Genomic DNA, 25,833 nt, shown 5'->3' on the forward strand with positions numbered 1-25,833 from the left:
CCTTGCTAGATACCGTTAGGGTTCACATATGGTTAAGAAAGTACAAAATCAGGTAAAAAGACCATATTTAATGGACCTTAACAATATGAGCTTCCCAGTTACCAGTATAAGAATGTCAGCCTGTACCCCAGACTTGTGCTCCTGAGTTCTCCAGACTTCTGAAGACAACCTTTCCTTTAGAATAATTTTTTAGAAACATTTGGCTTGAACTGCCACGTAGTTTAGAACTAGAAAGTTAATATCTCCCTGGTGTTCCTAAGGATTCTTTGAGGGAGGGGTTGCATATATTCTTTATATATATTCCTGTCCATTCTTACATGTATTTTAGATATTTAATCAATCATTGATTTGTATTTTGTGCTAGGGATATTCTCTTTATTCTGTCACTTGCCAGTCTCAACATAAAATCAATGTTCCTTCTCTGTTACCACCTCCTTTTAATACCTCTAACACAGGGTTAGTTGGCTTTTAATGAAAGTTGGCTCTCCTGGACTGGAACTATATTTCATCCCAGCATACTACATATATTTACACTTAAATACCACTGTTATTAAAATTGCTTCTGATAGTCCTTCCACAGGAATCCCTCAGTTTTCTCATCTTCTATCATCCTCCCACAATTTTTATGGACGCCTCTCTCTCTATTCTTCTCCCAGGATCGTTTAAACCCACTCCTTTCTCCGGCTATCCCAGGAAGCTTCACCTTATCTCCCTGCGATCACGTTACTGTTACTCAGTTTCCCAGATCAAATTCCCATAAAGCCTGTCTTTACATAACCAGACTAGACCATCAGATAATTTGGTAAACCTAAGATAGTTTTCTACATTATTTCTGGTCAGCTTTTAATTTTAATTTTGCTATTTATTTATTTGTGAACTATTTATTTTGAGCACTGTATGTTTATTAAAAATAAATTGAAATGCATAGCTAGGAGCAACTCTCATAAGAGAAATGATTAACTTGTTTTCATAAATGCTAGTTTTGCCAGCAAAATATCTCCATGGCACTGTAGGGCAGGTGTTTGGAAGATCTCCATCAGACAAGGGGACTGAAAAACTGGTAGCTGTTTGCCTAAATGTGATACCTACGTCTATAGAAATGGGTAGATTTCTGAAAGAGAAAATGTTGAGGCAGACCCTGAGGCAAAACTCACATTTAGAGGATAGAAAGTCACAGGCAAAATAGAGACAGACTCATAGATAGAGAGCAGGCTGACAGCTAGTGGAGGGCTGTGGAGGTTAGAGGGTGGAGGGACCTAGCAAAAAAGAAAATAGACTCATGGGTGTGGACAACAATGTGGTGATTACGAGGGGGAAGGGGTTATAAGGAGGTTAAGTGGTAATAGGAAAAATACAATAAAAGTTTTGCTTTAAAAAAAAAAGTCACTAAGGCAGTGAAGGAGACAGAGAAGCAGTCAGGAGGAGGAAGAAAAGCAAATCAGCAAGTTTAGGAAGCCAAGGGAGGTGAGCATGTTAGAAAAAGCTATGGGATGAGGGAGAGTGGGGGTTGTTAAATGCTGAAAGCTCAAGATAAATGTGAGTTTCTAAGAGGCAAACGACTTTCAAGAGAGCAGTTTCATTCAAGGAAAGAGGCTTGAAGTCAGATTGCCTGACATTATTGGGTGAGTGGGAAGAGAGGAATTTGCAGATACTCTTTGAAAGCTTCCTGTAAGTAGGAAAGAGAATTTTTCAGAGAATGAAATGGAAAGTAATAGGCTTAGCACTTACCTTTTAATAAGAAGAAATCGGGTGTTGGGTATTCCGTGACATGGTTTTTAGTGCATATGTAGAAGGCTGAGATTAAAGTAGAGTACAGTTTGTAGTAACTCGGAACCTCCACAACAGACATGGCAGATTACCAAGACAAGGGAAAGTTGACCCAGGGGAAAACTCATTCCGTGTGCTCAGCTGAGATGCTGGTTCTTGGACTGGAAGGGAATACAGGGTACCAGGTAAGTGGAATGAAAGAGACCAATGTCTAGACACATGCTGGAAACATTTCAGAACTCCAAGCATAAAAAGGAAAATCCCATCCAGAAAGAAAGGCAGATTCTTTTATAAGAAATTTTTTTTTCCTTTTTAGGAAATACTGAATTTCAAAATTCAGTACTAAAGTTATCTTCAAAGTTCAGTGAGAAAAAAATTCTTGATATTTAATTTCTAGGTCTAGCTAAGCTAACCTTCAAGTGGGAGGCCGAGATAAATCAATGTGAGACCTCTTTCCTGTTAAATCATATGCTTGAACAAAATTAAAATAATTCCAAGTAAAAAGACCAAGAAAGAACTTAATATAATAAACAGTTAAGTCTAAATTATTGGAGCTCCGGGTAGTGATGTCAGTTTGGAAGTACCTGGCATACAGGTGTCAGGCGGAGGAGAAGTGGTAGCACAGCCAAACCTTCATCTGGCTTTGGGAGGGTGCTGATGCTGGCTCAACAGAGAATGGTAGATTGAAAAATACATTTAAGTGAATGCAATGCCGTTACTGCAGTATAATTCAATTTGAATAATTGAAGTAGGGTATCTAGAGAACAAAAATGTAACAATGAAAATTCCTATCAGTCCAAAGAAAAGTTAGGGAAGGGGAAAAATGAACAAACAACAAGAAAACACTTTGAAGAGAGACCTTAATATAAGATGGAAGAAGTAAGTTTAACATTTTAATAGGTACAATAAATGTCGATGGATTTAATTTCTTATTGAAAGAAAAAGGGATCAGATGGTATTTTTAAAATCCAACTATATACGTTATATTTGTGACATGTGCTTAAAATAAAATGATGCTGAGGGGCTGAAATATTACATATGAGGGCACAAAATATGAAAAAAGCTGTAGCCAACAAATGTGATAATAAGCAGGAATAGTAGTATCAATATCACACAAAATTCATGTATGGAAATATTGAATACTAAAATGTGAAAAAGCACTAACCAGGAAAAAGATATATATATATTGGTAAAAATCAAATAGACCACAAAATCTAACATTTTCTCTCCTTACACTACCTGTTGTGAAGCATTTTAGAAGAAATATTTCAGAGACAGTATAATAATACCAATCAAAATTTAAATTGTGCTTTCTCAAAGCAAAACCATTTCTAGGAATTGTTTCTTTGGTAATAAACCTTTGAAGGCAACATAAATATCTAGCAATTTCTTGGGGAGTTTTCAAAAATAAAAACATATTAAAAGATATAAGAGAATGGAATGACAAGTAAATATTATTTTCTAAGATATATTGAGAATAGACCAGTGTATAACAAAATCAATTAAAATTTAAAAGAAAGAAAACTCTAAAGATAATATAAGAGAAACCAATGAGATCACAATATTTTGGGGGCCGTGGTAGTAATAGGTTCTGTGTCAACAGTTTTAATTTGAATGGTTCTCTTAACCAATTCTGTAGAATGATGTGGATGAGATATGAACTTCTCTTAGTTTTATCTGAACTAGTCTATGAATAAAAGAATAAAATTAAAAGTTATTAATGTAATATGTATATGACTGCTTATATTTAACTTCTATAAAGAGCTATCTAGTAAATCTAATATTTATATAAGATTATAAACACCTTATAAATCAGACTTGAAATAACTGTAAAATTTTCTCTTACAAAAACAACCTTTTGTCTGCTTTGTTCACTGCTTTATCCCCATTGCTTAGAATCTGGTCTAGAATGTAATAAATAGATTATTTAATAATGTTTGTTGAATGAATAAAACTTATTCATTTCCAAATGCCTTTGGAAACATAATGTCTTCTAAAAAATTCCTCTCCAATGTGGATGCATAGGTTTAAACAAGTATCAGGCAATCTGAGACCTCACAAGCAAAGTGAACCATAATTCAGTGCTACGTATGAATCAAAATAACACCAAAAATTGATTAGGAAAATGTTGAGAAGCAACTGCTACAACTCTTTGCCTTAGCCTCTAGCGCACGTGTCTGTGTACAGATCCATTGATCAAGCTTGGTCAGGTCCTTGTGGCCTCTTGGTCTGTTGAGAGATGGCCCATATGTCCATGGGCCAACTTCTGACCTGAGAAAACAATTTCAGAACTTAAAAAGAACCTTAGATCACATTCCCAGAATCCGCTTTACAAAAAGAGGAAACAAGTCGATTGATCTTAAGGCACGGTGCTCTGAAAGATGAACTACATCTGTGGCTGCCCATTTATTTGTCCAACTGCGCACATTCGGCTTTAGCCTACGTGGTTAAAATGGTCTTAAATATCTTTTGGTACGTGAAGCACTGCTCTGAAAGGCGTTTCACTCTTAGTTCTCCCCATGGAATGTCACTTGGGTTTCAATACTAGTAACGATGACTTATGGAAACAAGTTTGAATATATGCTATTTGATTATAGGGATAATTTATATCCTATAATATTAATGAAAATGTTATCCATGTATAGTCAGTCGTTTGTCTCTAAGAAATAAACTAAAATTTTAAAGGAATGGTTAAGATGGTGTTACTATTATTTTTACAAATTATTATAAACACTGTATGCATGTTTTAGTAGAGCTATTTTCATTAGGGAAGTTTTGCTATTTGCCTCAGTAAATATGTATACAGTGATACTGCTTTGAGCTAAAAATTCTGTAATTAACTATAGAAATATAACAGTAGTAAGTGGTAAAACATGACTAGAACTATTTACTTTGATATTTCTAGATTCTCTAAAAATTATTTTCTGAATGAACACAACAGGTAAAAGGCCGACTAAATCCTCTCTTAACTCCAGGTACAAAGAATAAACTTGAGGCCATGCTACTCAATTGAACATAATTTAAGTACAATAAAGATGTGTCAGAAATACGCATATACCAGCATCTTATTTTTAAAAAAGCAAACATTTTATGGATTATCCACTGTTTATATATTGAAATACTTGATTAAGCAACCATTTATCCAATTTTTAAACATTTAATTAGGGTGTAGAAAGTACTATGTATATAATACCTTATTAAGTTATTTCTTTTAGTAAATATGCATACAGTAATATTGCCTTAAGTTAAATTATTCTTCACTGTTATAATAAATTACAATGAGCTTTAGCAAGTTGAAAGGTACCATATGGATATAAGCTGCAATTTAAAAATCATAGAGAAATCACTTTTGAACAGTCTAAATAAATATATTATATAATACAATATATATTATATGATAGGTATACAAAGGTAACCTCTTTCAAAAATATCAAACCAAAAAGTGTCACATTTTTTAAAGCATAGACTTTCTTGTAAAACCCTTTTCCTGTAAATTTGGGAGGCACTATTACTCTAGTTGCCAATAATTTGGACCCAGCGGTCTAAAGATGAACTCAACCTATAACCAACCAAGCTCTGTTCTTGTTAAGAAAATAAGAAATAAGAAATACTTCATCCAGGGACAATTCAGCCTACGTTATTATATTTAAGATTCTCCAAGATCTTTTTTATGTGGCCATTTTAGCAATCATATTACTCAAATCTTATAGTGTAAGAGTTTTCATCTTCTGCAAAACTTGTTAGAGCTCAAGTAAAGCTCATATTTCTCTACTTAGGTGCTAATATGCTGAAATCTGGCACAGGTCAACTAGAAAAGACATTCAATTACTAGTTGCTACTAGAAGTAGAATTGAATTTCTCTTTTATGTGTTTCTATGTTGATTTACTTCATCATCTACAAATATTTTTCAAACAAACCATTACTGATAGTTTATAATAATTAAATAGTTATCTCAAAAGAGATGAGTTAATAAAATGCAAATGGATACTATATAAGAAATATTAACAAATAATTCTTACATGATCACACACATTGATGATTTTTTACATAGAGCAGTTCATCCAATTTACTCACATTTCCCAGGAGGAAGACAATATAAGCATAAAAATGATGATTTAAGGGTTTACACCCCAAATTTCCTGGAATCATTCTAGATAAGGTGTTTTATAATTTTCAAAAACATGTGTGAGGATATCTTAAAAAATCTAGTACATGTAGTGATTTCCAAGTTTCTATTTGGATTAAATATAAATTCAAATATAGCATCTTTGTTTAAGAGTATGCATACTAAATGTTATTTGAGAATCATTTCTATAAATATTTTGTATTTCACAATTTAACAATTGAAAACTCCTGAGCATATTTAATTTTTTATAAACATAGTGCCAGTATGGCCTTTGACTATTCTCTGTTTTATTCATTTTTGGAATGGCATAAAATTGCCCATCTACTTAATCATGGGCAACTATTTAATAAGACCATTTTGTGGGAGTATTTTGAAAAGAAAGGTTTGGTTTTGTTGTTGTAAGAAATAGCAGCATTGTGGTCCCTGTAGCCAGGTGGCTAACTATGGCAGAGCAACCAAAAAGCAATTTGAAGGAAAGAATATTAGTTAACCTCTTAAACTCTAATGATGGATTTCTCAGATTGCTAATAAACCTCAGTATGTCTTTATTTTATTTTAAATATTTACTAATATTAATTTTACTTTTTAAATTTTATTTAAGTATTTCTTGAATTCTTTGGAAGCTGTCTTCTATCTGCTTATTCTACTTCTGTTTGGTTCTTTGGGAAAATAAAATTAGTTAATTTATAAGCAAAAGCACAAAGTATTTTTAACTAGTGTCCTTCAAACTTTCAACTAATGACATCTATTTGAAAATTCGATGTTTCTAAACATGGTTGATGCCAGTTCTACAGACGTCTTTGGTAATACAGACTCCAGGCTTTTCCCCTGTAAGCACAATCTTTTGATAAAGCACCTGGCTGTATTAGATACTCAACAAATATTTGTCGAGTGAAAGAATACAGTTTTTAAGTATTAGCACATTTTCAAAAATATATTTTTAAATCTCAGAATGGTATCTCTGCTGCTCTTTACTGTGTAAATATGTCTCCGCTATTTGCATACAGAATAAGTATGCCCATTCCATTTCCAATAAGTGTAAAAATAAATGAATAAATTCAATAACTAATACTCCTGACTAACTATGAACCCAGAATGCAATATATAATCTTATTTCAGAAAATATCAGGTTGCTTCTTAATAGAATTTATTTGGTTAATACTTGGTATTATTTGTCTATACCACCAGAATCTAGTCAGATGATAGAATATTTATTTTGTCAACAAGTTATGCATTTAATATTATTACTTATGGTATGACAAATGAAATGTCACTTCAAATGTCTAGCTGAATGCTTAAAAGATACATAATCTCTCTGAAGACCTATTAGCAAATCATTATTTTTAAAAGTAATATATTATCTCAGAAATTAAGGTAAAAATGGGTTTCAAGTATAGCTTAATATTTTTATTAAAATAAATAATTTTGTGTGTTTCAGAGGATCGGGTAATGATTAGTGGATTTCACTGGGCTATGAGCTTTTTTTTTATTGTTGTTCAGTTAGAATTGTCCTACCTTTCTCCCCATTGCTCACCCCTTCCCTTTTTCTTATTCATCTTTATAAGCTTAGTTCCTTATACATTGAGTAATTAATACATTTTCATTGACAAAGTTAAGCTGTGTTTTAGAATAATAAACTTGGTTTTAGGGCAGTGAGATTTGAGTTCTAAGTAAAATAATGTTGCAAATATTTTTATAATAACCAGAATATAGTTATGGATAGTAAACTTTGTTGACAGAGGAAATGTTTACCATCATCATCACATGTAACTAATTGTCAAGTACTTTACTAAACATTTTATTTTTTACCCATCAAACTGTTCCTCAAGCAAGTTAAAGAAATATTTCTAGAAATCTAGAAACTTGCATTTTGTAAGAAAAATTCTTAACATGAAATTTATTTATATAATAAACAAGTGCTGAACCTCAGCCACGTGCAAAGCAGGAGATGATTTCAAAACTAATGAACCATTTTCCTTCCCATAGAAGTTTATAATCTAGTAAGAGGAATAAGGCACTTAATCTAATAGTTAAAATGGAAGTCTATTATTGATGGGAAGCAAAACGTAAATTAAGGAAGACAGAGGTTAATTATGATTACGTGATTGGGAAATAGTTCGTGGAGGAGTTGTCTTTGGAGCTGGACTTGGAAAGGAGCTTTATTGCAGGCCCAGTGGAGGAGCTGGTGTCTCCAGTGAAGAAAAATGAGGAAGGGTGCAGTGGCTTGACCAATTCCATGACAAAATGTAGTGCAGTTGGGTTGTAGAGTGTAAGTAGGACATAACTTTGAAAGTTTGTTGAAAACAGTAATAGCCTAGGCTAAGATGGTTTCTGAGGAAACGCAAAGGAAAGCTAGCTAACAATGTGCAGTTAGTGTTTACATTGCAAGATAGATCGCAGTTTTATTCATTTTTGCATCTTTATTCATTTTTCAGTAATAACCAGTATCAACTAATCTGATGCTCTGCTTGTATATACATTAAAAATAAATACATGGTAAAACAAACAGATATGTGTTTTAACTTTTTGATGACTTCAATTTCACACTATTATAACCCTTGATTTCCAGACAAAACTTCATAACTGACAATTAATGATCAAGTGTCAGTTTTCAGGTCTGTTTCTTCCTTAATGATCTACTTTATATTCCTGGATGGGGGAAGAAAAGACCTAAAACTGTATTCCAACAAACACATTTTCAAAACATTTCTTTCATGTAACTTTATTTGTATCCTACTTCTGCTTTTTATCAAGAAGAACAGAGAATGTGTATCAGAAAATGTGCCTCAACATGGCAGTCATCTTTAATCATTAGAGTTTTATACCCAGATGCAGTTCTGTGCCCACAGGCAATGGATACCATCAACATCAGGACATAGGAAATAACCCTGTGCTTTCATAACTCATGTGCCATATGTGCACACACAATATTATGCTGTACCTTACTTCATTCGGTTTCATAACTTGCTTTTCTTTGCTTTCACCAAAGCAAATCATCTTTTTATTTGGCTATGCTATTTTTCTCATGTAACTAATGTAGTATATTATTTTTGCCAACTCAGAATCATTTGAATATGAATCAACAACCCATGAAGAACTTATGATAAAGGTTTACCTCAACCACACTCACAACATGAGAGAATAATAGCAAAAATAATGCCTTGTTTTTCTCTAAGTTTGGATGATCAAATTAGCCGTCCTTTTTGTGAGCAGTGAAGAAGATAATATCATTTGAAAGAGAATACAAATATTTTGAAAATATCCCACTAGGAGATAGGGATGAAACTGCAATATTTGTTGTTAAATCTTACCATTGAAAACAATCCTAAAACAAAGTTTTGGGTTTTTTTTCCAAACACTTGTCACATAAACATTGGAAAAGAAACTGACTTGATTAGATAATAGTTTACATATTTTATCTACAAACTCAGATTGTTTTAGGTTTGAAACTATAGGCCTGGAACATTCAGAAAATACCACCATAGTGTTATTTTTCCATCTGATAAAAAGAAAGAAAATGTTAGCATCTTCTTTATCTCATGGAGAATTTAATTATATCAAGGCTTCATATTCTTACTTTTTAAAAGATAAATTACTTTTATCTTACTTTTCAGATAAATTATATTGACAGCAATAATCAAATATTTTATTTTAAACTTTTGATATGTAAAATGTGTAATCACATCCATAGATAATTAAAGAATTTCTTAAGTTCTGTGACCCGGTGATAAGCTATCAGCATTCGTGCTCATGCAATATTGATTATTGATTAAAAGCAGAAGTTACTATAGTGAACAATATTGAAATTAAATTGTGTTAATACATATGTTTGAGAGATATAAATCACATTCCAGCTAATGCCATAAAATAGTTCACTTAAATACTAATGCCTGTTTTTTAAAAAATAAGTATTTTACTTGTGTTTAACTTCAGAAATAATTAAAAACTGAATGTGACACTTTTAAAATCATCTCAACATTGTCCTCCATTGTCTGCTAAATTTTAGGATAATAGTCCCTCTACAAGTAATTTATTTTTCCTTAGAAAACAGATTGCAGGCTGTTATCACGCTACCACTGGTTAGGAGAATTGTCTTCTACTAGAATGGGTAACTAGAGTTACTAAGTAGTTAAGTTTGGGGCATGGGATAATTTATCTCGGTATTTGCCCCCAGTGCCAGAACTACCTTACTGTGAACACCAGAGACCCCAGCTCATTTATGTAAACATGCACTCCAACTTAAGTGCCCTACGTGACAGACACACACACACCATGTAAGTGATAAATTCTAGAGGGCAGAGGGTAAAGCATACTGTTAATGAAGATTACTACTGAACTTCTTGCTATTTCAGATCCAGTAAAAATTCAATTGTCTATAATATTTTAAAATATTGGATAGTACAAAGGAGTCTAGGTGTAAACATTTTAAGCAGTCGATTTTCAAGATCATTATATGATATGTCATCAGGTACTTCCTGTTAGCGGAATGAAACATGGTTGAGGTAGCACATACTGTGCACATCAGTGAATGAAATGAAAGAATGTTGGCAGTGTTGGAAAATAGTGATGGATTTTAGAAGATTAAAATAACTGACATTTTATGAAAATTTCTATTTTCTGCTTTGGATTTTATCTAAACTGACAAAAAACAAACACATTTATATTTCTCAAGTTTCTCATGTTCTCTTGGGTAGAATATCTGGAAAGAATATCTGACAAATCACCCTCTCGGGGGCCATACTTTAATATTTATGCGGGGATTTGCCAGAATGGACAAAATGTGCGCTCATCTCTTCCCCTTACATATGACACAAGACTTGGTAGAATTAGTGCTTACAAAATCCACTGCTTAATTGCACAAAGTAAGTTTTGTGCAATATTTTAGCAGAAGATTATTTAAAGATTGATGATAAAAGGCAAAATAATGAGCTGGTGCAATTATCCACTACCAAATTTCGACATTATCAGTTCTGGTCATATAGCTGCACTGTACTTAGGACCTGTTTTACCCAATCATTTCTGTCATGTATAAGAGACCTGGTCTTAAGGGCTGAAGGGTTTTCTTGAGGTAACAGAAAGTGCCACGATTTCCTGCTCCTCAGAAATTCCTTTCCCCTGCCTACACTCCTATAAGCCAGTACCGACCACTCTTCCATACGTTAGGCTCTTATAAACATTACTTTACAGTAACAGTGCAATAAGCATGGGACTCTTACAGACTTGTAAGCTTATGAAGTTTTGAAAATATAATATTTCATGGAATCCATTCTTTGTTTCAACTTTTTTCACTACCCCATTTGCCTCTGAGTTAGGCCCAGATTGTTCACCTTTCCTGAGAGGTTATACCACTAAAAGATTAAATGTCAGAAACCTGGAGTCATTCTCTTCTTTAAACATAGCTTTTTAATTTCATTTTATTGAATTTATTGTGGTGACACTGGTTAACAAAATTACCCATGTTTCAGGGGCCCACTTCTACAGCACAGCATCTGCACTAAATGAGAACACTCTTACCTGTGGTTAGAACACAGATGAGGAAGTATTGGAAGGCAGGGCAGGAGAGGATGGAAATTACTTCAGCCACCATTTTCTAGGAGCTTTTGAGGACACCAAGGGCAACCTCATCTTTGGAGAAATAATCCATCAAGTGAATGTTTATCTCAGGAAGGCTAGGTTACAGGGTTACTTATCCCTCAAAAAAAGAGTGCTTAAAAATGTGAGGGGCGGGAATTACTATTCGGCAAAGCAGCATCTATTACACACCTCTGAAAAACAACAGTTAGCATTGTGGTTGTATTTTTTCTGATGTATTGCTTCACAACATTATCAGAAAAGAGTACACTTTCTATTAATTACGCTGAGTTAAAACCTGATGTGTCATTTCATTGACGGTTGTTATTGTTTCTTGAAACCTTGTTCTTGTTTATACATTTTTTGACTTGAGTTTAGAAATATTCCAAGCAGTTCAGTCTAGAAAATTTAGAATTGTGAATTTAATCAGTAACTTCTAGGTATGTGGAGGAACATATTGCATGAGACAGTAATGTAATTTGTGAGAAATGTCTACACACAAGCTTTCATAAACCTTTATTCTGTCTTTAGAATTTGGAATGATGGGAGATCATACAATTAAAAGTCAGCGACCTCGATCTGTTCATGAAAAAAGGGTCCCTCAGGAACAAGCTGATGCTGCTAAATTTATGGCACAAACTGGTAATACGTTAGTTACATTTTTCTATTTATTGTTGTTAATTTAATGAAACCACTGCATGTTTTCATAATCTTTTGCTACACATTTGTCAGTTTTTGGAGCTGATTTTTTTTTTAACCATTTTTTTGTCACCAGTTAAAGTCCATAAATGAAGTAGCTGTGAATTAAAAAAATGCAAAAAAAAATGTGTAAGATTTATTTTGCTTTCAGTATGGGACATTTAAGCTTTACATACTGTTATTTATGTTAATTAACTACTTTAAATATATAATTCAACAGTTATTTTGTTAATACTTGATTATTATAGGACTTTTCAGAAACAATTTTAAATAGGACTTTAGATGATAAAATTCAATTTCATAATAATGTGTTCAATATTTTTTCAAATGTCATAATCACATAAATATTAATTGATTGTTAAAACGTATAGAAATGTTAAAGACAATTATTTTAAAATTTAGTATTTTTGATTTGAAACCCGTTTTGTTATATAAGCTAAATAAAAATAGTTTAGTCTTTATTTTTAAATTGTAATACACTCCAAATAATTAAATGTCAACAAAAATGACTTTTCACCTTATAAATTTTTAATCCTAAATTAATTAGATTACTTATAAATACTTCCATCCAAATATATATAAAAACAAATACATTCATATTTTGGATCATCATAATAAATGGCCTATAGTTTCATCTGGATACATTGCATGTGGTACATTCTTGGATAAAATGTTTCAATTGTGTTATGAACAGTTTCAGCTGTCCGTTTTATTTTGGGAAATTTCAAACAGTGTTATCTATGTCTATAAAGTTTTAGGCATTTTGATCTAATGATCTGTTTACCATTAATATAGAAGTTTCTAATAAATGACCAGTCTTTTGACATGACATTCAGAGTGATTTTGACGAAATTACCTTGAAAAATGCATATTCCCTTTAGTTCATATGTTCTTAGGGTAACATTTGTTCAGAACAATAGATTTGAATCTGCATCTTAAAACTTAGTAAACTGTGCTTTTGGAAATGGGTAAGTAGTAGATTTTAATGCATTAGTTGCAAGTAGGTCAAAGAATTCTCAGAACATGAAGGAGGTTTACAATAAACTTTACAATAAGGACATATTTTTAGCTTTTTTATGTATATGCTGCAGCTGTATCCAGAAATGAAGAAAACTTGCTTGTCTGAATTGCCTTTGATGTACCTTTTTATTTTTAAACAAAGGTGATTTATATTTTTACTGTTTGCTTGAACATGTCCAAAAGTACATTACCAGGTTCAGACAAATTTTCAAATTTCTACATGTATTTTTCTCCACAGGGAGCAAAACATCTCAACCACTGACCAGAGATTAGGGGATGTTCTACTCCAAAGAGAGGCATCAGGGCAGGGGCTGACTACCCAGCCTCCTTCAGGCGCCATTTCATGAGTTCATTTCCGCAAGATTAAGGGTGTCTTTGCCTTTTGCAAAAGATGTGGCAGGCGTTGGTTTACTGAAGTGACTTAGACCTGAGACACTTAGGGGTGAAATGGGAAACTATAGTTTTAAATTTTTAGTAATGAAGTAAAATTAACTATGTAATTTGACAAAGAGTTTTGCATAAATTCAGTTTGAGGATTTGCCTGTGACAAATACCAAGAAAATTCCGTTTTCAGCCAAAATTCTATTTGCAAATTCAAATCACATGGATCATTATGTTTCCATACTGAGAAATTGCTAATTTATTTTCCAGGAATTGTTTTGTATCTAATATAAAGTAACACATCATTTGGTAAAGTAGTTAAAACATTGATTAAATAGATCTGTGAGGAGCTTTAAAACCATATCCCCATAATATTAACAGTAATTCAGAAAAAAACAATAAACTTCAAAATTATGGTTTGAAAATATTTATTGGGTGTTCCAACTGATGAATAATAAGTATTCACTATTTCACTGCAATCCAAAGAAAGTATAGACAAATATAAATACATGTATAATATTTTTTTAATTTAAATTACTAGGATATGATAGTTGACTGAATATGTGATTTAAATAGTTTTTTAGATACATTAAAAACTTCTGACATTAGAAAAGTATAAAAATAAAAAGAGGATTTTTTTTTCTTAAATGTTTTCTGAGATGATACTTTCTTTAGATGTTAAGGTAGGTAGTCTGAGTAAATACAGCTAAGTGTCACACAAAATTTTACAAAAATTAAGTTTTATTTATAAAACTTTTCTAATTGTCTTTCAAAACAAGAAATGGGTGTTATATACAAACAATGATAACATTGCTAACATTAATCTGAAAATAAAAAATAATGCAAGAGGTAAACTCTAATAATAAAACAAAGCAAAAGCTATTAAACTTTATACTTTAAGATTTCTCAAAATGAGTAACCGGCCCCTTCAATCAGTATGATCAGTAAACCTGCATTTAAAAAACAAATTTTTCATAAAGTAATCAAGTGAGTGGAAATTGTTTTTAAAAGAGTAACATTTGGTAAAGTAATATTACTTTACCAAAATAACTCCAGTAATTGATAAAACTAATTTGAACAAAAATAGACACTACTCCAATAGGCTAGCACACAACTTGTATTTATGGTCAAGGAAAATGAGATAAAATTATAAGATATTGATATTTAATAAAAATATAAAAAGGAGTCTTTTATTCCAGTAGGGAAAAAGCCTACATTAGTAATAGCATATTATCTAAAACAGAAAAATAAGTGTGTTTCTAATTTCATGATATTAACATATTAGCACAATTTTATATTAATAGTTTGTTATAATTTAAAATATCCTGTCACACATTATCTTAATCATCACAAATACATTTTGAGATATAGGTATGGTTTATTTTATAAAGAGGGTCAGAGAGATAGGGCGACTTTCTCAGTCATAGAGCTCATATTCAGTAACATTCCACCAAACACAGGTCTTCTGACTTTAACGGCAGCACCTCGCCAGCTTCCTCTCTTGTCTTGCGCCAGGATCAAGGGCCTCAGTACTGCCCTAGATACAGGAGCCCCTCCACCTGTGCCTTAGCCATTGCAAGTTAAGGGACCAGAATAGTTTGTGCTGTCTCCAAAAACACATATATGAAAACTTGAATAATTTGTATCACACTTCACTATTTAATGTCAGTGCATTTTAAAAATTACATATCTTCCTTATAAAATCTATTAGCTATTTCTCATGGTGCCCCAAAGTGCGTGATGGGCAGACTCTTCACACCTCTTGGAGTGAGGAAGGGAGGGTCAACATGAAAATCATGACACTTAGTGAGTGGACAGGTAACTTGAAATTTCAGTATGTGAGGTATAGTGAAGTCATTTGGGCAGGTAGTGGCAAAATTTGACTCATCATTTGAAAGCCAATATATATTTTATTTATTTAGTTTGTTTTTGATCAACAAAATGGACCATCAGTTCGGAGAGAGTGAAGAAGGCCAGTTCTGAGCATTAATTATCAATCGCTCAGGATCCAGGCGTCACTGCTTAGCCTTTTCGACGTCATTATATTATTTCACTTTAAGAAGCAATCCAAATGTTTACATATTTGTGAAGAAATACATCTAAAAGTAGATCTTGATCCTGATTCATTGCTCAGTTTAATTAAAGTATTTTGCCTGCCATCATAACCATGCGAGTGTAAGAGAAGGATGGCTTTTGTAGAAAAAATATAACCAGTTTTATTTATAACCTTCATTATTTACTTACTCTGGAATTCACATTATTTAAGGTTTTCTGGCTTTTAAATAACATACAACCATAATATTTCTATTTCATTTAATCTTACTACAAATACAGGTTGAAATATCAAATGAAAAATATTTTGCTTTATATTTCCCTAACTTTAAGCTTAAATTTTCATTGCTAAATAAATATGGGCATATATACATATATGTGTGGATATTTGTAAACATTATCATATTATTGGATTTATAGAATAGTGATTTTTAATCTTGATAGAGTATTCTTTAATGTAAAATAACAAATTATGAGGCAAGGCTTTATATGTTATTAAAATGGACTTCCAGTAGCATTTTTTGAATTAGTTCCATATAAATTATTGAAGGCAAAAAATACTGAAATAATCGAGGGTAATCTATATAGTACTTCCTGGACAAACACTGAAAAGAAGCCCTATTAAATGTAATTTATCATCTCAGTTACCCCTTCTGCTCTTTCATGGCATATATTCAGTTATAAATGCATTATTATAACCTATGCCTCTGGGTAAATAATGCAGACCACCATAAAAGTAAATGCTTCTTAGTGGCATTACCCAAAGTGTAGTCTGCGGACCATGCTTGTTTGTGAATTAGTTGTAAGGGCTCTCCAAGGGAAAAGAAGCTTACACCAGAATGTAGAGTCAACCACTTTATCAAGTGCATGTTTTATTTCAGCTGACATTTAAAAAAAGAAAAGAAAAGAAATTCTCAGTGAAGAAATCATTGAATTGAGTTACATTCTGGTCCAAGCTCCTTATGTCCTAGAGTACCCGTCTATGAACCAGCTGCTTTAAGTAGCATTGCAAGCAATTTACAGGCCATTGACCAACCTTTAAAAAAAGATGGACAAATGGATTACCATATTCTGTTCTTTGAATTCTATCCCAAAGGCAAATTCTAAACAGACCTTTCAAATATAAATTGACATATATAATCAGTGCTACGAAGTTTTCAGAAACACTTCTGTAAACTTTTTCAACAACAAAATGTTTAATTTAAATAGTTCCTGCAAGCAGGTAATTGATTTGATACTGCATTTGGGTAAAGCAACTACAGGTTTTCAAATAAGTGTTAAAAAATCTATCCTGAACGTGCCAGAATAGAAATAGGAGCTCATTGCGATGGTCTTAGAAATTGTTATCTTCTTGGAGCATGATTTTTTTATAACAATAGAAATTAGACATAGTTTCAGTGTGATGCTTACACCAAGAAAATTAATGAATTCAAACATTCATTGGCTTTTTAGATCCCCATTTTTGAGTAAAATTTAGTTCCATATTAAGTTAATAGAACTCATAGAGGTATTTTCTTTTATTTCAAGTAAAAATCACAACTATAGATCATGGGGAAAATTATGGCAGAAGGTTTTCAATAAATTTTCACAAAATAAGTAGCTGACACAAGATGAAAAAGTAAGAATTTCACTAGGAATATATTATAAATAAGTGTCTGTGTTTAACACAATAAAAATTAGGTAAGCCCAAATTCCAGGGTTTCACCTCATGCAGCATCAGAAAGGAGGTTACGCAATAAAGAGATAGGGAAGAATGCATCAACATATCCCTGTTCACCAAAGCCAGAGTAAATTACCAATACGTTTCCTTTCCCATCAAAGTACAAAGCCTGCAGAGAATCACCTTCAACAGCAATTCTTGAAAAATTCTGACTGGCCCCCTCACAGTATCCATGCCACAGTGGAGTTTGTGAAGAGCAGTTCTGCTAACAAGATGATAGCAAACTTGGACCTTGCAACAGCATAATATGTATCTCCCTTTATTTTTTTTCTCCTAAATGTTTTCTTGTACCTTTTGATGTTCTGTTGTATTAATACACTTAAATTATTATTGCATGTCATAATGTCAGTTTTGTATAATGCTTGATAGGTGAATATTCAAGACAGTATTTCATGTTTATTTGTTGTCTTGCACACAGGTGAATCTGGTGTGGAAGAGTGGTCCCAGTGGAGCACATGCTCAGTTACTTGTGGTCAAGGGTCGCAGGTGCGAACCAGAACTTGTGTATCACCTTACGGGACACACTGCAGCGGCCCATTAAGAGAATCAAGGGTTTGCAATAACACTGCCCTCTGTCCAGGTAGTGTTAGCAGCAACTACAACTGTGGATGTTATTGAATTGTGTCATGCTACGCATTTGGAACGATTGATTTGTTATTTTCATATGAGTTGGGTATAGACATTTTATTTAGAGTGGATAAGTGTAATTTTTATTGAATTGTGAATTTTTTTATGTATATGATTATTTCTGCTTTCAGAGCAGTCAAGAAATTATATGTGACTCTCTTACCCACTGCAACCAAAAGCTTGAAATTTCTATATCTGCCTGTGATAGTATTTAAGTTTCAAAGTATTTTCTTATTTTAGACTGTGAAAGTGTCCAACTGAATGTTTGAAGAATAATGTAATTTGCCAGCATGCTGGAAATATGATCTCTACCCCTTGTCTTAGGCAGTGGGTAAAGTCATTACGGCAGTTAGCTATTTTCCTACAATTATTTGACCCTATCAGGAAAATAGTGTCCCTGACCAAAGGATTTCCTGTTATTTCATTCAAGTGACAGCCCTCATCAGAGCTGTCCACTGCTTTGTAAACTTAAAGTCATTATAAAATATTTATATTCTTGTATGTTAAACAGAGCATAGCACAATAGCTTGCTCATTTAAGGTGAGACCTTCCATATTACATCAAAAGTTTCTCAGTTAATGCATTGCATAATATAGGTGTTTCTCCCTCTCAAACCACTGATTTTGATGTAAAAATGAAGTGCCAAAAAAGAAAGTGGACCTTCTTTCAAGAAGTCCAAAGCACACGAAATAGTAAATCTTCAGATTTATTTTTTTACGACAAACTGATGGATGGCAGGCACAAACTTACGGATCCCTGCACTTGCATTTACAGCTTTTCCAGAGGCCTCCAGAAGGGGGGGGCATAAAGAGAGGGACAGGCACTGCATCAGCATTTCGTCTGCTGAGTTGTGCTTTAAAGTTTTCTGCTGAGCTTGATTTCCAGACATGGCTGACTTTGCAGTTGCTGAAAGCAAGAGTAGAGAGTGGGTGGCATGGGGGAAGGAGCACAGGGACAGTCCCAGTTTCCCAGCATAGTGGTTAAGGGCGACCCATTAAAAGACAGTTTAGAGAAGTTGTTGTTTGACGCGCCCAGAGTTTCTGACGTGCAGGATAAGAAAGTTCAGGAGATCTGTTGCACAACAAAGTGAGTAAAGTTAGCATTACTCAATTGGACACGTCAAAAGAGTTTAGATGCTAAATTTTGCATTATGCATTTTTATCACAATTACAAAATCGTGAAAAAGTTTGTAGGTGTAAACAACCTCGTGGGTAAATACATACGGATTTCCAGTTGGGTGTGGGCAGAGTACCTGGTCTAGACTAGTACTTAAACAGGCTTCTATTTACAGTATGTATGTCAAGGGCTCCAGGATCAAGTTTCCTCCCCTTGACAATGGTAAAAGTTTCAGTAGAAAATTAGGCCGTACTTGATATATAAATTTATCTTGTCAGCATCCTTTTGAATTCTCAAGATTCTTCCAATAGGCAAGGGTAGAGTCTAAAAGCGAATGGATGCCCACATGGAAGCCTGAGTGGGTGCTGAAGAGTTCTCCACGGTCCTCTCTTCAGAGCTGACTTTTCTGGCCACTAGTTATGCGCATTCATGTGGGTGATAGGCATGGAAAACTCCATCTGTCCGCCCGAGACTGTTGGTTAGGCCCTTCACTGGGCACGGAGAGCGTGGTAGTGGGACCGGAGTGCTCTCCCTCTCACTCTGTGTCTGACGTCCAGAAAACCAAGTAATGTTCTGTGGTTATAGAGTTTTTCCTCAATTTTTAAGCCTCCAGCATTGAAGTGTATACTAATTACTAGTTTTTCTTCACTTTCATATTATATATATGTATGTGTGTGTGTATAGATATATATACACATACATATATACATATATATGTTTGTCTTTCTAAATTTGGTTAAATAGTAGTGATAAAAAGAAATATGTATCTTTTAATCATTGTCATAGTTCAGATGTTGAATTAAAGAGAATGAAAAGCATTTTGGTAATTTATTTTTCAAACAATAAGAATAATTTAGCAACTTCATTATTGATATTTGTAATAGTATAAACAACAAAAATAAAGTTAAATATGTAGCATAAGTAGCCCACTACAGACCACTGGTTGTTGTATTTGTTATGAAATGTTTTGTGTCAATATTTTGTTCAGTTATTTGCCATACTGGTAAATATGTGTTTCTTCTCAAAACAATATATCATGGAAACAGTGATTTAAAAAAAAAGTGATTTTAAAAGCTTAAATAGTACTTTAAACAGTGTAAATATGTTTCTAAAATAATACTTTACCAAAACTCCCATGAAGAAAATGAGCTCAGAAATCAATAACCCACCTGTCACACTGTGGGTACTCAAGGGTGTTTGGCATAGAATTAATAAAACTGACACACGGACAAGCTGAGTGTGAAAGTCACTTTCTGCAAAATATGTGGAATGATAGCATTAGAGCCTATATTTATTTGCACTATTAAAGGCTTATCAATAGTGTTATAAATCAGTTACCTTTTACCCATAATATTCAAATTTCAAAAGAAGGATTTTCTTCGTTAAATTGCATAATAATGTCTTACTTCTAATATGGATCCTAAGATAACCAGCCTGTTGAAAAATTGTTGCTTCAACATTACAGTCTCTTCAAAAACTCTTATCACTGAGAAAAGAAAATGATAGGGGTGAACAGAAAGTAAAGGGAGAAAACTGGGGAGCTGCGTTAAATTGCATACTTACTGTCCCAATTTCTAAATTACAGTTTACGGTCCCTTCCAGGGTTCTCAGCTTCGGTACTGTTGACATTTTGACATGAATAAATTCCTTGTTCTGGAGGGCTGGCCTGAGCAGTTTTGGATATTTAGCATCACTGGCTTCTACCCTGTAGAGGCCAGCAGCTCTCTTTTTCTCCTGAGCTGTGACAACTAAAAATCTCTCTGGATATCGCCAAATGTGCCCTAGGTGGCAAAATTGCCCTGGTTGTAAACCACTGATTTACTCTATGCATATTCTAATCCTTTAGAAGTTTATGTAGGTTAAGGAATAGTTTTGAAATGTTTTTTGTAAATGTCAGTTTTCAATTCCATTTGTTGTTAGAAAAAACAAAACAGTTTACTTAAAGGAGTTATTTTACATATCCCAATCTAAATCATAAGGTAACTTGTATGCTTACTTAAAAATCTGGCAGTGATATAATTTACATATTGTATATTTCTTATTTCATCTCCATGTAGCAAAATAGAGATGTGATAATATAATTAGTGTCTAAGTAAAAAAGAAAATATAAAAACTGATTAATTTGATATTTCTTGGTTTTATTAGATAGATTTTTCAAATCAACTAGATCATTTACAGACTTTCATATTTTACTGAAAAATTAAAGAATTTATTTAATATTTGCCATTAAAATAAAATATCTAATTTTAACCATATATCTTATGAATAGCATCTATAAAATTTAGGGTATGTGCTATAATTTCCTACTGATTCAACAATATCTAAAATAACAAGTTATTAATAATTTTGTGTTCTTGTAAAATAAAAAAGTATTTCTGCTTTTTAAAAATGATATGGAAGAGTCATTAAATTTTACCTGGAACAATGATGAATGTTAAAAAATAGTAAATAACATCACTTTTCAGAGGGTTACAGGTTTATAATTTAACTAAGCCTTCAAGATTAATCAACACTTCTTTGAGATGGATAGAAAAAAATCTGCCAGTTTAGCAGCTTTTTTTCCCTGGGATTCTTCAATGCATATAGAGCAGTATGACTCAATCAAGAGAAAATGAACAGAACCAGCAATTTGAATAATCAAACCTTGCATCTCGAATGTCTTGGTTCTCAAACAATTTGATTCTTGACCAAATTGTTCACAGAAAAAAATGTATCAGTTATGTAAAAAAAACTTCGGGTCTCGTCTCTCTATCCGACAACCCTTCATGCTGATACCTGTATGATCAGTCACGGGTCTGGCAGGTGACCAACAGAGGAAATACAGTTTTTTAACAAATTGTTTCTCAGTTTTCCAGAATGAATTGAGTTCAAGAACTGAGGTTCCACTGTACCATATAGTCTACTTATGTTTTATTTGGAAAACAGGAAGAAAAAATGTTTTTAATGAAGAGATCTTGGTAATTAGAAATCAAAGCAAAGTTTGATTAAAAGTATACATTTAATATAAAATAGTCATATAGATTAATTTGAAAATATCTTGCTATAATTGATCATATATACCTATATGTAAATATAGGTATATATATATTTCCTTAGATTAGGTAAGATTTACAATTTGTTCTTATTCCAATGAATATAAATTGTCTTTAGTTATCTCAATTTAAATGGAAAAAAACATAAACAGTATAATTTATCTCTTTTACACTTTTTCTATGTATTTTAAAAATATATTTTCTAGCAAATTTTATGGACTCTTAAAGAATTTTTCATTGTGACTCAAATTTGGCTAATTTTTCCATATTTGAAATATTTTTATAACCAAATGGAGCAACTCAATGGCATAAATAGAAGAAAACAACATACCTTGTAATTAAAGCATCATATATGTGTTTTTACAGTAATAACTTGGTTGGCATATACATACAAAACATTCTAGATATGCTCTGTATACTCATGTAACTCCTCTGATATTTTTATATGGACCTCTACGTGCCGCTACCATTGTTGAGGAGAAATGCTCATCTTTTTATTGTCATCTTCTGTCATAAATTTCTACTACCCTACTCCTACCAGTGGTGTCATATCAAACATCTGCTCTTGAACTACAAAGATCATGGTAAAACTAGAAATAACACAGGTGCTTTGGAAAGAAAGAGCACATTTTGCCCAGCTTTTAAAAATTATTATTATTTGTATTATCTATGGAGTGCTGTTACTTACTGTCCCCAAATTAGGAATTGGGTTGAGATGGGTGATTTTACAGCGCAGGAACAGGGTCTAACCTTTGAGCCCTAATGAACTTTTCCCACAAAATGTCAATATTTATTGACAGTGGTCATTATATAAATATTGTGTTAATATTTCTGATCCAGTTTGACTTTATTGCAATGGTATACTTGAAGTATTGCTGCATCGATAAATTATGTTAGGCATAATCTTACTGAGATCACTTGTTTTCCGTAGAAATTTATATTAATTAGGAGGATTCCCAGTGCCATCTTCTCATTTCATGGCTACTAGAAAGAGATCTTCGTATTTGCCACTCCTTTTAAAACAGGGAAAAAAGAGGCTCTTAAGTGAGTGAATACAGTTATTGAAATTTCCCTCTTATTTAAAAAACAGTTTAAATACTACATCTTAAATGGCAAAAATATATTTAGTTTTTAAAATTTGAGGTTAAAAAACCATTTAAAATATGTACCATCAATTTTCAGATTTTTTTCCTGACTATAAATTCAATACTCCTGAAACTTTGTTGGAAGAATTAAACTGGCCCTAATCTATTTAAATGCAAATGTCACTCCAGAGCATCACCTCTGTTATCATAAATTTACTTTTAATCCTACCTTAGTTGTTTTAGTTAAAAATAACTCAAAACTATATTATCATGGAGAAGAATGATGCATTTTCATTAAGAAAACACTTACATTTTATAGTGTGAATAACTTCAAATACAGAAAAAGTACATCAGATTGTCCTAATTATGAATTTTCTAATTAGTTCTTACATTTTGTGGCAAATAAGAATGTTAACTGAATTGTTACAATATCTTCATAATTGTCTATTTCATGGGGTTTTTTCTTAATTGTGAGGGGAAGAAATCTTTTACTTTACCTCTCTGCTTTTGTTGTTGAAGCTTCTTTGCTTTGTTGCAGTACATGGAGTTTGGGAGGAGTGGTCCCCATGGAGTTTATGTTCATTTACATGTGGTCGAGGCCAAAGAACAAGGACAAGGTCGTGCACACCTCCTCAGTACGGGGGAAGGCCATGTGAAGGACCTGAAACACATCACAAGCCTTGTAATATCGCTCTATGCCCAGGTGAGTGTATTTGTATTTATGTACTTTGTATATGTACTAAGAAATATTAAGAGCACAACCTTCATTCCATCACATTGGAAAATGTGGCTTTTGGTTATTCTTTCTTGCTTAAAATTGGATACCATTCTTGACTTTATCACATGCAATGGTGTGTAATATTTTCTTCACTGAGTACCAATCAATGCTCACCTTTACTGGATTGCTATTAAAACATATATTAATGCCTTCCACTAACATTTTAATCCACGCTTGGTTTTCCATCCATGAAAATTATAAGGAGTTGCAAAGACTTGAGATTGACTATTGCCTTCATACTATAACTAGAGAGACTGGTTTATAGGCAGTACTTTTGATGTTATTCTCTCACACTCAGTTAAGAAATGGAAATGTGCAAATGACCATTTATGAAAATGACACATATTTTCTAGAAAGTAAATCCTTCTAGATTCACTGCTAGATACATAAAATGGTTAGAACATAAGTGACATAATCAGTGTGATTATGAAGACTGTTTTTAGAGTATGTGTTATCTTGTTTTTCTTTTCTTTAAAATGTTTGAATTCTATTTTACCTGTCTTTAATAACTTCACCATTATTACAGAGGGGCATCTTTATAATGCTGTTATTTAGATTATTGAAACATTCAAACATAAAACAAAACCTACAAAATGAGAAGAAGTGACCTCCAGCTTTAAGGGGCTTACAGTTACGGGAGAAAATGCCACACACACTCATACAAGTGATAGAATCTCCCATGACCAGCAAAGGCACAGACATGAATGGCAAATGACAAAGGCTAACAAGAATAGCAGAGACCAGAATAAATAATCATTCATCTGTGCCACAGGAGACTTTCTCATAGGCCCATTTAGTCACATATTCTACATCAAAACAACATAGCTGGGCTACCAGTGATGTGCTCCAAGCACATTATCCAATTCATACTCCGTTTCATTTGCATTCTAAATCCAAGTTAATATCCTGTATTATGAAACAATGATGCAAGGTCCTTCTGGAGATTTTAAGTATATAAAACATCTTAAAACTATAAAAAACAATCCAAAATGTAGACATGCAACAGTCATCTAACAAGTTTAATCTTTCCCTTTTAGTTCATAGAAAGACTAGTAGGTTCCTACACTTAGTAATATACATTTAAAGATGTGATAGTTACACTCAGCAACATTGTTCTCCTAGAATTTTATGAATTCCACGAATTATGAATATACTTATATAATTCAGTGTTCATATAATTATGACTATCAGGAAGGCAAAAATCATGATTAGTTATTTGCAAGTTACTACCAGAAAATGTATTTATGAAATCAGTTATATCCTGTCTTACTTTTATCTCTTTTTGTGAACCTATAGATAAGCAGGCACACACATATGTTTTTATGCTGTGCCTTTTTTCCAAAACTTTGGGCAAGCTTATTCAGATTTTAGAATCTTTTTTTAAGTGCTGAGCTGTGACATTTATAGAGTCAAATATAGTTCCCTCTTATTTGTTCATGGAGTGTGGAAAAGTAGATAACATGGGAAAATAAAAAAATAATAGCTAACTATAGAATCTCTCTTAATATATTCATTTGTATTATTTCTTTTACCTCAGTTGATTCCTAGTACACAGACAAAATGGCACTGATCAGTTAAAGTGCCATCACCCAGATTTCTCAGTCTACTTCCCATGAATTTTTCTAGGAATGAATGCCTGGCTATCAGTAGGAAGGGATACTGAGCTGTTAAAAGTCAGATAAGGAATCTCATTTTCCTAGTTGATTTAGGTGTTGCTTTATCACACAAGTAGGAACCACATGTGTTTTCAAGGATGCAGACACAAGCATGTGAAAATGTGAATGCAGTTCTGAAAAACATAAAAATGTTCTACCTCAATGAAAGGTAGTGATCTGAGAACTCAGTGCCGCCGTCCTAC

General features: G+C 32.7%; 1 protein-coding gene across 2 annotated transcripts in view; it reads left to right on the plus strand.

Annotated features, from left to right (window-relative positions):
- The window catches only part of ADGRB3 (adhesion G protein-coupled receptor B3), a 693,569-nt gene that overhangs the window by 239,586 nt on the left and 428,150 nt on the right, over window positions 1-25,833 (plus strand). For both annotated transcript variants that reach the window (XM_053914265.1, XM_053914266.1), the window contains exons 2-4: window positions 11,997-12,107; window positions 17,756-17,917; window positions 23,736-23,900. In XM_053914265.1, the coding sequence (XP_053770240.1) occupies window positions 11,997-12,107; window positions 17,756-17,917; window positions 23,736-23,900 (438 nt within the window). The remainder of the gene's footprint in view (window positions 1-11,996; window positions 12,108-17,755; window positions 17,918-23,735; window positions 23,901-25,833) is intronic.

This window comes from Desmodus rotundus, chromosome 11 (assembly GCF_022682495.2).
Source record: "Desmodus rotundus isolate HL8 chromosome 11, HLdesRot8A.1, whole genome shotgun sequence".
NCBI lineage: Eukaryota > Metazoa > Chordata > Mammalia > Chiroptera > Phyllostomidae > Desmodus > Desmodus rotundus.